General features: G+C 35.5%; 1 protein-coding gene across 3 annotated transcripts in view; it reads left to right on the forward strand.

Moving 5' to 3' along the window:
- The window catches only part of EFR3A (EFR3 homolog A), a 62,081-nt gene that overhangs the window by 27,653 nt on the left and 16,814 nt on the right, over nt 1-17,614 (forward strand). For all 3 annotated transcript variants that reach the window (XM_026053430.1, XM_026053428.1, XM_026053429.1), the window contains 7 exons: nt 2,489-2,638; nt 6,439-6,576; nt 10,626-10,704; nt 11,575-11,710; nt 12,597-12,761; nt 13,760-13,874; nt 15,764-15,815. In XM_026053430.1, the coding sequence (XP_025909215.1) occupies nt 2,489-2,638; nt 6,439-6,576; nt 10,626-10,704; nt 11,575-11,710; nt 12,597-12,761; nt 13,760-13,874; nt 15,764-15,815 (835 nt within the window). The remainder of the gene's footprint in view (nt 1-2,488; nt 2,639-6,438; nt 6,577-10,625; nt 10,705-11,574; nt 11,711-12,596; nt 12,762-13,759; nt 13,875-15,763; nt 15,816-17,614) is intronic.

The following is a 17,614-nucleotide window of genomic DNA, read 5'->3' on the forward strand; positions in this document are numbered from 1 at the left end:
GATATCTRCKGTATGATATTGTATAAAACAAATGCTTTCGTAAGTTACTGTTACAATTTTTTGCAATGTTATGTAAGCATGGTGTTTTTTTTTTTTACTTTAGCTCCCCCTAGTGATGCTCTCTTTGTATGAATTGTGAGCATTTAAAACTTGAACATCTCAAACAGTTCAAAGCTTTTCAAAATAACCTGATGGGCATTTCTCTATTGCTTCTCTCTTCTACTTCCATTCATTGCATTGTTCAGCCAATTGTGAAAAATTCAGATGTTAAATATTCATGCAGCCCTTTYGGTTCAAGATTCTTTGTTGGCTGCTATACCTAAAGACTTTGCTTGAAGTCTGCATTTTCAAGAATAGCTCAATTGCCTTCATCTGTAGGCTGTATTTTTAGAACAAAAGAATTCTTCAATAAGCAGAAAGAATCCTTACTCTCAGTTTTCCTGTAGTCTCCTGATTCCTTCTTTTTTTGTTATAATTGGCCATTTAGCTTTCTGATGTTTTTAAATGGAGGTTCCTATAGCAAAATTCCATCTCTAAAAAGAGTAGGATTAAACCTTTTGCTTCTCCCATACCTTTGCCCCTGCTCCCTCATCCATTTTCTATATAAAGCCAAAAATATAGGTGTTTAATCATGGCTATATTTTTATGCTTAGATAACCAGCAATGGTAAACTGCTGGCTTACCCTGAAACATTTCCTAGCAGGTTAGGATATGCAACTCAACATTTTAACATTTTTTTTTTTCCTCTAATTTCACCAGCCTCCCGGAGAGAATTTTAGTAACAAACTGCAACACAGAATGACTTAAAAAAAGTTGGACCTCCCCCGACTGATCAACTAAGTGTGATCTACCATTCCTAAGGATATCCCAAAACTCTGTACCTCAAAACTTAGGTGATTTTTATTAGAGCGGATTATGTTAATCTTCTGCTCTTCACTTCGTCAGCCTGCACTGATGCTGTCAGTGTTGTGATGCAGTTCTCCATTTTGCGTGGAGATGTAGATGTTCCCTTAGGGAGGAGCTTCAGCCTGATGACATAAAACTCTATACATAATCTTGATTTAATGTAGTCTCTGTTTTTGGAGACTTGTACGAGCTGCTTTTAGAGGAATGATCAGAACTGTGGTGGTATTTAAGGCTACACAGTTCTTCAGTTACACAACCTCCTTCTTCCTCTACCCCAGCCTCCTGTATAATGGGAAGAACATGAAGTTTGTGTCAGTGGCACCCTGATATGAAGAAGGGTGGCTTTCCCCCTTCTTTCCCCTCTTCTTTCCCCCTTCTGACTAAACTAGATGCATTTAGTCAGGATAATCGCATTCATATCACTGTGGCCTTTTCACATCATCCAGAGCATGAATGAATGAAGTTGTTTTAGAGATCTGTAGAGTTGTTCTSCCTTATGAAAAGGACTGTTGGAGCTGGCATGCCAAATTTGCTGTAGGTGATTCAACAGAGTGGGTAACCTATGGTCCCAGATTAAAACACTCAATATAGATATCAGAAGTAGGCAGTGCAGCTGATACAGCCTTGAAGTATCGTTCAGCTCACCTTGAAGTAGGTATCTGTAGTAACTGTCCATCTGACAGCCTGTGTTTCCACTGTTGTGTGCACATGTAGGCAGGTAATGCAGGTTTCTGAATTTCATACTGAATGTCACTTGAAATTGCCCTTTCAGTGGAGGAGACCTTTCAGTGGAGGAATTTTGGGCACTGTCATAAGTGCCAGTCAAAGATTCTTAATACTGGAATAGCACAGCCACATGGTAGTTGCACTACAGCAATAGGAAGTGCTTTTCTAGCTATTTGGGAACATCCATCACTCCCTATTCTATTTATAACCTTATTAAAACTGTCTGGAAAGCTCTAGAAGGGCTAAGTTGCTCATCCTTGATCCTGGTTGAATACATGTGATAATTCTTCAGAAACAGCAGAAGACAGGGCCGCAGTCTGACATGTATATAAATCATAGTGTTCAGCTAGCTCTAAGCTCATCTAGCACATGTTTTATTTTAGTGAATTTGGCTGAACAAAGGCTAGTGTTGCTCAAAATGGAATTAAGCTTTTAAAATCTGAAAGGATTTATTTTATTAGAAATTTCAAACTTTATCACAACTTTGTACTGCTTGTTTTATTTGATGTCTGTATCAACCTTTCTTGTACTTGTTTTTGGTGGTAAAATTCTTTTCCTGGCACTCCTGATGATGACTAATTTCTATTACAACTTCAACAAAGAATGTTTTATCATTCTTTTTGGTTGTACAGTCTTCTATGAAAGTATTTTTCTGAAACCTATTTTTTCTTCAGTTATACAATGAAAATAGCTAATTGTCAGATTAAGTCTTTGTTAGAATTTATGTTCATTTTTCCTTTTTGTTGTTGTTTGGCTCTCGGTTAATTTTGTTCAAATGGACTTTCGGACTTTAATCAGTCAACAGTCACGCTGCGAGGTGGTGATTTTTTTTCTTCCCTCTCCCCTTCTTTTTTAGGATCCGCATTGCTGGAATTAGGGGCATTCAGGGAGTGGTCCGAAAAACTGTTAATGATGAACTTCGAGCRACTATATGGGAACCTCAGCACATGGATAAGATAGTTCCATCATTGCTGTTTAATATGCAGAAAATAGAAGATATTGACAGGTATTGAAACTTAAAAAAAATACTTTTTAACAATGTTAGATGCAGAGATGAGCAGCAAGTGCATGTTTTTAGGCAATTCAAATCTTGGTAATTATCTTTGTTTAAAATAGGGACTTTATTTCTTATCTGATCATTAATAATAACTCTTTTTCCAGTTGGTAGTTAAAGTGAAGATTGAAAATTTCTTTGTATTGTTTCAAATGTCACAGTTGCGACAGAAATGTCACCCTTTTTCTCCATGACTATGGGAACCACATATTTATGTCTAAACACTGTAAGTACAAAAAGAAATTACTGGTAGCACAGGGAAATTTCTATATATCAAACCAAACAAGCTCAAAATCTTACTTCATGTCCAGCCCTGGCCTCTTAAGTATTTCCATGGCAGTAGATTCAATGGACTTAATATTACAATAGGCATCTCACATTTTCACATGACTTTATAGCCCCGTCTATTTTTCTTTTTCCCCTTCAGCTTAATATTTATCCCCTTTTTCCTAACTAGTAGTACCTGATTCTTCCTCAAAGCAAATAKTTTTTTTTATTTGCCCATTCTTTATCTCCTTACCCATTGATATATAGATGCGTTCACTTGGATTTTACCTGTGTAGAGCAATCTGAACAAGAGCCCACAGTTCTGAAACTTTTCTGCAAATAAGGGCAGTATAATTAGCTTTTACCATCTCTTAAGGGCTCCTTGAATGGAAGTGGACACTTTTCTTCAGTAATCTTTATAGTGTCATCAAACCTTTAATTAACTCTGCCCAGTACAGCAAAATCAGAGGAATTGGTAACTCCTTGTGAAAAAAAAACAGACTAAACTAGGGAATGGATCAACTGCTTAAAAGAGATTAGTTTATATGTACCTTAGGACTCATTTTTATCATTTGTGATAATAGTGGTGGTTAAAAACAAATCTGTCAAAAAAACTGTTAATATCTGAACTGGATTGCTTGAAACTTTTCTATAGCATGCATTCAACAGAAGAAGTGACTAATGATTTTCCAAGTGGCAAAAAGGGCTTTTTATGGTGCAGATGTGACACACAAGCTGAAGAGAGTATTTATAAATTGTTGTTCTGGTGACCTTAATGCTATAGAGAATTTCTCATTTTGTTTTACATGTAATTTCATATTTGTGGAGAGTAAACAGAGGCATCTTGAAGAGTAGGAGTAAGAAACATTTTTCTGGTAGGTGGAATTATGTGAGAAAGAGAAAAGTTTCCAAAAAATATCCTAGCTTAAGTCCAGAGAAAACAAGTATTTGTGGATAATGTTGAAGTACACATATGGGAAATTGTTCTAAAGATTGGTGTGGAACTGCAAATTTAGAGCTTAATTCACGATTGTGGAGTACATATGTCAAGTTACACACTTCTTAGAATTAAGAACTGAATATTTAAAAACCCTTTAATTATATTTGTGGATGTAATTTGTGGAATTCATCAATTGCGCGCAGGTCTACATGTGTGTTCTGTTTAGGTGACTATGAGTTACTTGCAAGTGTAAGGTGGAAGCTATTCTTGATTAGTTGAACTTCAGGACAGTTCTGTTTTACAAAATAATCATTTCTGTATTTCATTTTAGTATGAGTTATTGCCTTAGTGTCTCTTCCTCCCTTTTCTTACATCTTGTGGAAGAAAATTCCAGATAGTCAGTTATGTCTCTTTATGTACATTGGTAAAATGGGGAAAAGGACATGTTAACCACAAGGTGCATTAAATTGGAAATGGAAAGGAAGTTTTATCTTAAGGGTTTGTAACATTCTTCAGAATATTTGTAAAGCTAAAAATGACAGATTTATTTAAGTCAGGAGACTCGGGCACATGCTGCAGACTTAATTCTTTTACATCAAATCACAAATCTTAATACGTCCATAATATTGATCTAAATTCTATTTTGGAGGGATATATATATTCTGTAGAGTGATTGAACAATAACCATGAATCACAGTTGAACATTTCTATAGGTACTGCACTCAATATTAGCAACTAAGTTTTATTTAATGTGACTCATCAGATTAGTTGGCTAGTTCCTGGATTTTTTTTTAGTATTATAAAAGTCACTGCTGTGATATTACTTGGAACCAATTTAATCCTGTGTTTTGATGTTTGCTATGGAAATTGCTGTAATGCCTAAAATAATGCTCTTTCCTGTTCCTTGTTGATACCTTTTCTGGTAGAGATTACCTGCAATAAAGCTGGCAGAATAAATGAAATGCATAAGGATTACTTATTTTATTGCAAAATACATTTCTGGTTCACTCTGGACCTGTGATTGCAGTGAAAGCCTTAACACAAAGAGGGCTTTTATCCAGGATTTTCTGAATATGGTTTAAAAACCTAAAATTATTGCCCATGTTTATCAGTAAAACAAAATGAGCACGAATTACTTATGTGAATTTGGAAATTTGAGAAGCAGTGTAAAAACTTTTTTTAAGTTCAATTTTATATTCCCTGTCTTGTCTGATATTACTAAGGGGCACACGTCAGTGAGAAACACGGAAGGTGCTGCAAAAGTTCAAAACAAAAATGTGATCCCAAGAGACAGTGGGAGATAACTTTGCGTTTTCTGACGCACCGTATCCTAAAAACTTCTGTTACAGATGAGGAAATTTGTCCTGCAAATTCTTCTCGCAACCTATTCTAAAACAGGACTCCAAGGGGTTCTGGGAGATTGCCTGCTGTGAGATTGYATATGGAAAAACTCAGAAAATAATGGATTCTTACTGTATTTTAACTAGTGTTCTTCCTGACATGCCAGCTCTGTGTTACGCATCTTGCAGTCTGTCTTTCCTTTTATATTGCTGCTGTAGGGAATTCCTCTATAGGGGGATCTATGTCAAAACAGTAATGGGAAACAATAATGGGACTGAAGAAGTCAGTTGATTGATATATATATATATATTTATATATATATTTTTTTTCACATTTATTAGGGGAAAGAAAATATTCAGAAAGGGTCACCTTCCAAAATAGACTATGGGAAAAATTAGTATCCCTTTGTTATATGGTCTGAAGAATGATGTATTTACAAATATTTTCTTTTCCCCCACTTTTCCCAAGTTATTAACAACATATTATGGGATAAGTATGGGATTCCAACTGCCCTGCAGTGTCGTAAAGCTGAAGAAAAACAGGTGGCAAGCAAAAAGCAGGTTAGCAAATCAGTGAATTTCAGTGCAGTGAAAATTTTGTTTATATGAGTACTGATGCAGACACTATAATAAACATCATACTGTTTGTCCAAGTCCTTTCTAAAAGTAGTATAATACTGAGGGATGAGCTGTTAAAGTTGACTGGGTTCTGCAGTGTCTACTTATGAGGTAGGTAAGTGGGTGACAATGTTCTAATGACTTGGATCCAGTGTTTTTCTTTTTAGATCAAGCCATCTGTTACTGCAGAAGAATTGGAGTCTTATTTTGCGCTCTCCCACATAGTTAGATTCATTTGTCGGCAGGTGAATGAGATCATTAGAACAAACTGACCAAGCGACTGCAAAAGCTCTTGCAATTTCACAGCCTTCGTGCATTGTTAACAACGGGTAATAGTTTGTTAAAATACAATAGGTCAAGTAAACATAACTAGCTGTTCTTTTGCCATATGCGTATTTGGTAATACAATGCTGTGTACTGCATGAATGCAATCCTCTATCCTGTTATAAAAGTATTATATTCATAGTTCAGTTTGAATCTAGGATTCCTGTTGAGATCAACAGTCTGGCTCATGAATGTTGTCAAACTGAGAGCACACAGTGTAAGACGAATAGTAATAACTTCAATATATTTTTGTCTTATTTCAGGACAGTAGGTGCTCCATCCTCTCCTACAGGAGGAGAAAAAGATGAAAATCCTGCTGTGCTGGCTGAGAATTGTTTCAGAGAATTATTAGGACGTGCAACCTATGGGAATATGAATAATGCTGTCAGACCTGTTTTTGCGTAAGTGAGAAAATTATGGAAGCTAGATTGATTTTTCTTTTTTCTTTTTCTTTTTTTTTAATTATCCCTTAAGAGCATCTGCTTGTTCAGTCTCTCCTTTATCTTGCCTGTTATCTTGAAGGTTGTTATGCAGTAATATTTGTCCCATGTCATAGAAATGCAATATAAACATTCGTATGGTTGTTTCTTCAGCTGCCATTTCTTTTGAATATAAAACCGCTTGTTCAAGTTGTTAACATTACATTGATGGCTGTTTTAATTAGCAAAAAGGCAAGCCAAAAAAAGCTTAAGTAGCAAAAAATAATAATAAAAAGCACTGTGCCAAAATTAATGAATAAAAGCTAAGACTGCTACTTTCCTTGCAGTTGTCTTCAAAGACCCATTTTGATATTCTGTAAAAATATCTTTGGCAGCTCATTTGGGGTAGGGCAAATGTGCAGACAATATTTACATTATGCATTAATGCGTTTGCATAGTGCAAGTTATTGCTGTTATATTGGCTGTCTAAGGCTGGCATTTCTCTGTTTTATTCTTGATATTGTAGTAGCTGTTTCCTAATTATATAAAATATGTAAGTATTAAATATTAAGATAACTTTTTTCACCTTTGCTGGTACCTTCAGTGTGACTGCACCCTCAGAAGAAAAGTCTCTCTGAAGTTTTGCCCATGGTGGTATTAGTTTTAAATCATGTCCCTTACTAGAGATGAAGAGAGCTGCTGGCTTCTGATCCTAAATTTGTCAAGATATCCACCTGTGATGGGAATATTTGTTTTTAGATGGTCAGCTTCTTTGCACCAAGACCAAGTGTTCCCTTCATATGATGACAGTGTTTGAAGCTACTGAAAGACATTTTCAAATGACTAAGCAAGAACACTCCTAAGCAAGAACAAAAACATCTGAATAGAAATTAGGGAAGAGCTTTTATTTCTGGGTAGAAAGCACAAATCCTTTTTCTCCCATTATTTTCTTTACCATGTGCACCCATCCCAGCCTGATACAGTGCTGCAGAGTTGGATGTTCTGCTTGCTAGGAATTGACATCCTTGCCCACATTTGGAATTTGATTTCCATTACTCCCAGATGCTTGCATCTTGCCTAGCATTTCCATTACTCCCAGATGCTTGCCTAGTAAACCTTACCTAATGATAAAGGTTGGGTGCTAGGCATAGTCTGGATGGACTATTTTGAACTCCTTTAAGTTCCTTTTAGGGGCTGATATCTATAGATGATGTCTATTCAAAGATTGAAGGATTAACGCCTAATGATTGGAGTGAAAATCTGAAGTTACCCCGCTGATAAGGCTTGAGTTGACCTGAATTCTCCTTGCCCTTAGCAGAAAATTTCCATTGTTGGAAGTATCTCTATTGACTAGAAATTCTCAAATTCTCTTATTTAATGAAATCTGACAGATCAGTCTGGCAAACTGTTTAATGAATGTCAAAGTTTTACATTCATGTGCTTTGAAAAGATTGCTTATTGTGTGTCAAAAATCACAAGTTATTTTGATTTACCAGACTTTCAGCATAAAATTGAAATAATGAATGAATTTCACATACACCTCAGTCATTTATCAAATATAAACAATTTTCCAAATATAAGAAGCTATTCCCTATTCTTTTCACCATATTACTGTTCTTAGGAGTTACCATGTAGTTTGTGTAAGGTTTTGTAATAATAGCAAAAGATTGGTGTTTAGGATTTATTCCAGTGATGTTGTATGAGATTTCTTTTGTATATACATCTCTTGCTTTCTAAATAAGGAATTGCACAATCAGGACATAATGCCTTGCCTATACACGACAGTGCATTCTGCAAGCACTATCTTGACTCTAGAGGACCATAGGTTCTAGAAACCTTGCTTTATATTTACACAATCTAATATTTTTGACTCTTTTTTTCCAGTGGTCTCAAATACCTTTCCTCTTTAATAGAATTGATTCTTAGGCTGAATTTCATTTTTTTTCTAGTATATTTTTAATGCGTTGAGAAATGTAACATAAATGTTCATCAGATTCATAGTAGTGTGTATATATATATATTTTTTAACTATAATAGCAAAAGGAATTTTGACAATAGCTTTAATTTGTTACTGTGCTACGTTTTCAGATGGAAGCTTGCATTGTGTTTTATAATCTTCCTATATGACCTGTTTTCTAGTAAGACAAATTGAAAATAATTTATTTCCTGACATATCAACTGTATTCTGGCAGCATTTAGTATCTTAATGCAAAAAGTGTGTAGTTGAAAGAAATAATAGTCCTTCCTGTCTCCTGTGACTGTGGGGAACTGGATGATGGCAGAGCCAGGTTTGTGAAGGGCAGTGCCAAAACGGACCCAAGGGCTGAGAACTTAACGTTGCTTTTTAGCGTAGTTTACCAATTCAAATCTGTACAATATTGTATTTATCCCCAATCTTCTGCCTTTTAAAGAGGCTTCATTTAGAATTTTGTACGTACACATCTCAATGGAAATGATGCTTCCTTCTCAGTTGTAATTCTGAGGTATTTTAGTTGCAATTCAACWGTACAAAGCATACTTGCACACTGAGCAATTATACACAGCATTAGTCTAAGTGGTCCCCTTTCTGTCAGTTCAGCTATCTGAAATAGCTACTTCTTTACCTTTCTGAAGAAAAGAAAACTCTGCCTCTTATTTTAAGAGGAATGGACTTTTGAAAGATTCACCTGGAGATGTCAGGGGTTGCTTGAATGGATCCTTGGGACAGATGAAGGAAAACTGTCTAAAGGAACACAGAGCACATGGTAACCTAAGAGATTAAAGCATCAGCTTCAATCTGGAGAAGACAGCGGAGAATATGGTTTTGTATCAATGAGACAAAAGAAAACAAGTTAAATTATAGAGAAGAAATAATGGCTTGTACTGGWTTTATAATAAAGAGAAAGAAGAAACAAATGCCGGTGTTGTGAGCCACTAAGCCTTCAAGGAAAGAGACTTGTGTTCATCTTTCTGCCATAAGGCAGAATTAWATAAAGTGTGGGTTTGCAATGTGCACAAGGCAGCTCTCCCTGAGATGTACTCCAGTTAGCCATGGCCATGTTGCTCTTATCATAGCAGATGAACTTATGCATTTGACATTCCTCAACCCTTGCTCCAGGGTTTCTGTTAAGAGGATGCAAATCTGTCAAAATAGCAATGCTTTCCTAGCTCTGCAAGGTGATTTAGGAGAGACGAGAGGATAGCTTTATGCCAACTGGTTTAATCAGCCCTGAAGGAGAGCTGTGTTCACTCCTGGCTCATTAGGCTGATAGCACCTGGCCAGCCAGTTATTGAGATCTCTGGATTCCAGGCGAAGTAAGTTAACGAATCCTTTCACTTCAGGAGTGCGTGAATGTTGACTTATTTTACATATCTGCTTGCAAGTCCGTAATTCAGGAGCATCTTTAGATGATTGATCCTTTTTTGGTGGGAAGGTCAGATTAAACATTATTCTGTAGCTGAGATGCTGGTTTAGAAACTGTCTATACAACCTTAACAGGCATCCCAAACTTCACTTTGAAAAAACAGTTCTGAAAATAGATATCCAAGTCTGTGTTCTGGATGTAGTATTTAACCATAATTGCTTTGTAGCTACTGACTGGAAAGAGCTTCTTATTTTGATAAGAGTTTGTTAAGGAARAATAACCATCCATTCCAGTGGTTTTTTTTTTTTTTTGTCAATAGGCATATAGTGTTCTATATATTTTGTGTGCCCTTTGTATGGAAATAGTATGTTTTAGACCAAAGATCTGTGCATAGATTCCTTAAATTCTTGAATATAAAAGATCRACTTAGATTTGACAAAAGAAATATCTGTTAGTGCCAAATGATTTGTAATAATATTTTAATTCTTGAAAACAAAACACTTCTGAAGCGCTAGCTTTGTCAACTAGTCAGTAAGCTAGGTGAGAAGCTAGAAAGTACAGGTGCAAGTATTTTGAGAAGTAAAAGTGAAGAAGTAATACTTTTGAGGTCGATTTTGAAGAGAATGAAAGGTGTCGTWTATTGTATCTCTTCAAAGTCATTTTAAATCTCTTAATTTCTTGTTGCAGACATTTAGACTATCATAGACTATGGGATCCCAATGAATTTGCTGTTTCTTGCTTCAAAATCATCATGTATTCTATACAGGTAGGTTTTCTCTAGGCTTGTTTCCCTTGTGTATTCTAACACATAAGACGTGGTTAAATGCTTACCTCGTGATGACAGTAGGCAATAGATGAAGTCAAACAACTCAGAAAATTGCTTCCCCAAATTCTTTAAAGGGCATCACATAACTTTTCAGASACTAACCCATTGTGATTTATGTCAAGAGGTTACATGATTCACTTTCAGTTTGCAGAAGGAAATAAAAGATATTAAGAAATGCTCAGGAGAAAGTAGTGTGTCCTTCAGCAAGTTCCAGAACAAGAAGCAAGGTAGCTGGACTGATTTGAAATTGTGTCTAATAGATATTTTCTGRGTTGCTTATGTTTCGAGCTTTGTATTGGTTTTAGAAGTCAAGAAGCATGCTGCTGTGTTAAGTAAAATAAACTTCTTCCAGTTGGCAACCAGTGTTGTCTGTAAACATATCACGACTTGAACGGTATCAAACACATATGCACAAAATGTAAGATTATCACAGAATTCAAGTTCTGAGTATGCATGATACATCTTACATCCATTTTTCTCAACTTCTGTATCAATTTCTTAATGACTGTTGAAGCTGTTGAAGTCCTTAAACTGCAGGTGGCTTAGTACTGGTGGATGCTTCTCTTATACCTGCAGACTTCCCTAGATATTTTGAGTGTTTGATTCTATATACAGGACTGGATGGACCTCTGTGGCTTCATCTTTCCTTTGATATGTTTTTAATCCTGTGCTGATTGGAATTTAGGCAAAATGGTAAGAATAGTGCAAAATAGAAAAAAAAAAGTCAGGAATATGCCTGAATGGTGTGTAAATTTATACTACATAGAGTGATAGATTAATTTTTTTACTTGCCAATGCATTTCTTAATAGGCACAATATTCCCATCATGTAATACAAGAAATACTTGGACACCTTGATGCTCGAAAAAGGGACTCKCCGCGGGTCCGTGCTGGCATTATTCAGGTTCTTTTGGAAGCAGTTGCAATAGCTGCTAAAGGATCAATAGGTAAGTCATGCCAAATTGATGGTATCAGATCCAACAGGTTCGTTTTCAGACTGAATGAAAGCAGATATATATTTTTTCTAATTATTATCATTGCTTTTCTTTCACTACTCTTCTCCCTTTTTACTGATAAAACCTACTTGCAAATTGCTGATCAAAATTTCAGTTGGTCAGCTGTATGCTTGCAYGGTCTTTTGTGAATTATACTCCTTTGCATCAAAAAATGTAGATTTCTTCTTGGARACTTGTGTGAGACAGGAATTTCTGCTTTGTAAAAAGTTAAAAAAAAAAAAAAAAGTTCAAGGAGTGCATGCAACTACAGAAAAATGATCAGGAAGACTCTTTCTTAGTGATAAGGATGCTATGAAATGGACAGCATTGTCAGAGTCAGGCGTAGGATGAGAAAACCCCTCTGAACTTCTGAGCCTCTTCTTGTTCCCTTTATACAAGGCTTCCTTATGTGCACAAGTAGATTTGTGGAGCCTTTTACCATGTTATGAGAAGAGCTCATTATTCAATCCATTTAATAGGCCTGAGTTTTAATAGTAAGCTCTAGGATAACTGAAACAGATATCAATACCTACAGTTATACCCATAACTGATGCCTAATTTCATCAACCAGATATTTTGAGGTCATCTATGTAAAACTCAGCAGTAATGGCATATTTGTATATATCTGAGTGTTYTTCCTTATTTCAAAATAATTCAGAAAAACATCAGGATATAGCATGTTTCAGAAGTTTCTCCAGATCATATCCTTCAAACAGTACATTTCACTTATTTCACTTTAATCTGCTTTCTCCAATAAACTAATCTAAAAGGTTAGCTTTTGTTTTCCTAAGGCTTCTCTCACTTGGCAGCTGCAGTCCTTGTCATGTGTTGCTTCCAGGCCCAACAGTTCTGGAGGTTTTTAATACCTTATTGAAGCACTTGCGCATCAGCGTTGACTTTGAGCTGGGTGACAGGCGCAGTTCCGCTGGGAGCGCCACTTTCAGCACAAGCTCCAAGGAGAGTGATGAGAGGATTGTCCAGAATGCAATTATTCAAACAATTGGTGAGTAAGGATACATGGGATCACTTAAAAGCCTTCCCTCTCCCCCAGTGAGATGGTATTAAAATAGAGCTTGAATTAAAAATGAATCATGGTAAGGTTGGGATCCCTTACTGGGCTTCTAAATCCCAAGCTTATTTTGTCTCCTAAGAGGCTGTTCTATGTGTTATTAACTACACAGATCCCTGAGAAGCTCAGTGAAAATTAAAATGTAAGTATTTTGTYAATTATTGTTTTGTTTATAGTGGACTTATTAAAAAGCACAGTGATTATATTTTGATGCCCTGTGTAATCATTGCATACATTTGGTACTGCATTATTATTATTTCTTTTTATTAAAATCATATAGCAGTCTCTATATAGTAATGTTTTAATAGGTATTATTTGACAGCTTGTGGAAACCCATATTAAACATAGCTACAGTGACATCTAATGACCAGTTGTCTTGCTATACAGTGCTTTTAAGAGGTATAATATGGAATGGTAACGACCATTTCTATAAATTTCATTAATTTAAACATCTTTTTAAAAACTTTCTCACTATAGTAGTGTTATATATATTTATATAGAGAGCAATGTATTTAAAGAAAAAGGSGAAATGTAAAGGAATGCACATCTGAAAGTAATTGAAATTTAAATGATAAATTTGCTTAATGATATAATAAATGATAAGCTATTACCRTTGTAGTAAAACTCCATTGAAATTAAAGTGTATAAAAAAAGTCTAAAGTAAAACTTCCTTTTTTATTCCTTCACACCGATTTAGAGATTATTCTTGTAAGGCATCATTGTAAAACAGCTGTATGCTTGTGGGATTTCTGTTTGCATACCTCAATACTGAAAGAGATCTTAGTTTATTTCAAAGATGCAAGATCTCCAGATAGAAGAGAAATTTTACTCTCTTGACGTTGTGAATATATTCCTAGTGGTTATAAGGCTTCTCTCGGACAACAGTGCCTCATATTTCTCTTTCTCTGTGCTTTCACTTCATTTTTGTGTAGGGTTTTTTGGAAGCAATCTCCCTGATTACCAGAGATCAGAGATTATGATGTTCATTATGGGAAAAGTGCCTGTTTTTGGAATAGCTTCACAGTCGCTGGATACAAGCCATCTTGGGTCTGTATGACCTTCTATGTTTTGAAATTCTAGTTATAAACTTAACTTTTCAAATCCTGCTAAATCATGTGGAGGAAAAAAAAAATAAGAAAAATGGAATGCAAGTTTTCATTTATTAGGGACCATATTAAATGTCACACCTAAACAAAGTAAATGCAGTATCAGCATTATGAACTCAGTCTCCAAATATTTCTTTCCTAGCATGGTCATCAAGCATTTTCTAATTATTTTACTTATTTAGCTGTCTGCATATACACTGTTTCTGGAACTACATGATTAATGGTTTACTAATTTTATAACTTAAATGTGTGTTTTAGGAGTCAGGGAGTTGCTATAACTGTCACATGACTCTGTAATTGTTTTTTGATTTTGCTTAGTCTATTCAAAATGACTTTAGATTAAGAAATGGACTGCAGAAGCTAAATAAAAGTTGCTACACCTTAGATTTTCCCTTTTATACTTGGAAATAAGAAAAAAAAGCTATAGATAGGTAGACTCCATCAATAAACTCAAAATGAAAAAAACTTCCCAGTTCAGAGTTAATACTTTTGCTTATAGTATTAGTAATTATATTTAAAGGCTGATTTTGGTCAACTTGAGGAAATTAAGAGGAGATTGCACTGTACATCTCAGTTATTCATGTATGGCATAAAGAATCCATGTGCAAGTCTGATCCCCTGCTAATTTATATAAGAAGTGACTGTCATTTTCTTGGCTTGTAGGCAATTTGTAATTTAAAACTTACTATGTCCCAGCTATATGGGCAGTAAACATCCATGGAAAATATGAATCTGTTTGTGCTGTGCAATTCTATGTTAAGAAGGTATTTGAATGCTGTRCTTGAGCTACCAGTTGGTGTTACTTTCCCTCTCTGCCCCCTTCCACACAGTTTTCCAATTTACCTTGAGAGGATCCCTTGTCAGCTGGGGGTTGAATATTTAATATGTTTATATATATGTGTGTGTGTGTGTGTCATTCTAGAGAAAGCAGGCTTTGACTGGTGGTACAATCTAGCGTTGCTTATCTGAAAATCTGCTCTCTGCTACACAAGATAATTACATGATGCTACCAACCGTGTATATTCAGGGTTATATTCAGTGAAGATAGGAGTTTCTACTGCAGTGCAGATACTTTTGTAAAGAAGTTTGGTCTTTTTTCATGCTGTTTGGCGGACAGAGGGATTTGCACATCAAAAAAGAACCTATCTCTTTTGTTTGCTAGAAAGAGTCTCCTTGAATGGAGCAATTTACTCTTTAATCCTCGCAAGAACAGCATTTATGTGACTATATACCAATGGATATTTAACTTCTTTAGTAGCAGCAGATGGAAAATGAGAATGGAAGAARCTCAAGCTACGTGTTGTTCCTTGTGCCTTCCTGTGACGCAGGAACTCAGCGGTTCTTTGAATTTTTCATGCTAGCTTTGGARCTCGCTTTCTTTTGAGGCTCAAAGTTGCAGTGTCTTGTTGAACAAAATGTCCTGGATTCTTAACAGACTCAATAGCACTTTAGTTCAGGAAAAAGTCTGAGCACTGATGCTTCAGGAAATGAAACTCATCATGTGTCTAAGCATTTTAGTTAACGGAAGGCTTTTTTAGATACCATATGGGAAGATTTAGATCTGATCCACATACATCACTTATGTGCATTTCTTTCCTTAATCCTTGATCTGACTATTCCATTCAGAACTACTTAGTTATTGTACGTTGTTTGGAGACATTTGCTCCTTATTTGGGATCGTTCTGTATTGCCCTTCCACAACAGCTTTATTCTGTTGTCAAAATAAAAAAAAAAAAAAAAAAAAAAGTGGTCATGAGAATGATGTCTGCAATACAGCATTATTGTAAAGATATGCAAAGAAATTAATTTTCAGTATTTTTCTGTTTGTAGGGATTTAGGAACTAGGAGGATTCAGATCATGTTACTGAGGTCTTTACTTATGGTAAGTCTTCCTTGTTTGATATAAGAACACAGTGTTTGACTGTATGTTTATGCATTTAAGTATAGTGCTTCCATTCTGTATTACAAATTAAATATATGTTTATATTAAGTAGGTCCTTAGTTGTCCTGAATAAAATTAGCCAGCTTTTTAGTAACTGTGTTACAAACTACTCAGGAAATATTCTTCCATTTTAGAGCACTGTGGTGCTGGATCTGCAAATGCAAGAAAAAAATGAATGGGTTGAGTGGACTAGTTCTGCAACCTGTGGTAGCAACATCAAAGTGAAATTGTTTGTCATTGGCATAAGGAAAATTGTTTGTCTTTGGCATGTAGGTGGCATGAGGGAAGCTGTACCTCATAGAATTGATAATACCTTTATAGTATAGGAATGGGTGCCCATCACCAAGCATAAGTTATCATGTGTTTACTTCCTGATATTTCTCAGTTTCTTATAAGTTACAGTTAAATGTTTTATCATGAGTACAGTTTTCAAACCTTAGCCTACAAATAATACTTTTGAAAAATATCAGTTAGGACTAAGAGGTTGGAGAATTCTTGAAAATTATAATTTAACCATATTTGCAAGGGACTCTAATTTCGTTTGGTAATTCTTTGTACAGYACCAGTGCTGAACAACAAGTAGAGGTTTAATAAAATTAGTATAGCTAGGTTCTGTTGTTTAATGATTCTAGAGACTTGATTYTTCTTGAGGATCCAGTCAGAGACTATATTGAAAAAGCACTTSTCAGGAACTTCCTGAACTGCAAATTTTAACCCTCACATTGGCACTCTTTGGGCCTTACTTCTGGATAGTAATTTTAGTAGATGTATATTGCATTACTTGCAAAAAATACTGTCAGCAACGATATTACAAATTTGAGGATAGAGTTAATTAGTTTGTGCAATCTTCTTTTGTTCTCATGGCATGAATGTGTTATGAGAGTTTGGCTGTTTTTTTTCCACAAGTCTCTGAGTTTATTCTGTTGGCATGGAGGCRTGTTCTAATGGTAAGAACCACAACTTGGTGGTAAAGGAGGATGTTGTATGGCCTAATTCTGGCCTATTTTGTTGTAGATGCTGAAAACGGTTTAGTGCCTGAGGAGGGAGAAATCATATGATTAGTATTTCAGGCCTAAAGCAGTAAAATGCCCTTCTAGAAAATGAGTTTCTGTCCCTGTTTTGCCATGAAATTTGTGTGCAGTGCTAGGCAAATGAATTAAATCCTTATTTGCAGGTCAGAATAGGAAGTCCTGAATTCTGACCCAAGTAGACCTGAAGCTTCACAACTGCAAGTTAGCAATAGAAGACGTGTTTGARAGGACCTGAAATGGTTATCTTGTACACTGTCTTTGAGATGGATCAGCTATGCCTACACTGTCTCTGTCAGTATTTATCAGACCAGTCCTAAAACTTTCCATTTAAGTCAGTGAGAATTTTTTTAATCATTGAAGTGATAAAGCCTGTAAGCAGGCCATCGGGGATTYGAGTTATGCCTATAAGACAATGAAACACTTTTGACCTTAAATTTTGTTTTGACTCCTCTTTTATAAAGTGAAAACAAAATCCCCTCACAGTACAAAGATGTAAAACTGAATATTTTCAGACACTAGTAAATACTGCAGGAAAGATGCTGGAAGGAGCAAAGTTTTTATAGTGGTGTGTTAAGATGTCATCTGCGCACATACATAGTAGAGAATTAGAAATTGCTGAACCCTGTGTGTTCTGTTTACTGAACTGAACACCCTTACATGTGTCTTTTGGAAAAGAATAATACTTGATAACGTAATCAGTCTGTAATT

This window comes from Nothoprocta perdicaria, unplaced genomic scaffold (genome assembly GCF_003342845.1).
Source record: "Nothoprocta perdicaria isolate Ctin4 unplaced genomic scaffold, notPer1 scaffold_115, whole genome shotgun sequence".
Classification (NCBI taxonomy): domain Eukaryota; kingdom Metazoa; phylum Chordata; class Aves; order Tinamiformes; family Tinamidae; genus Nothoprocta; species Nothoprocta perdicaria.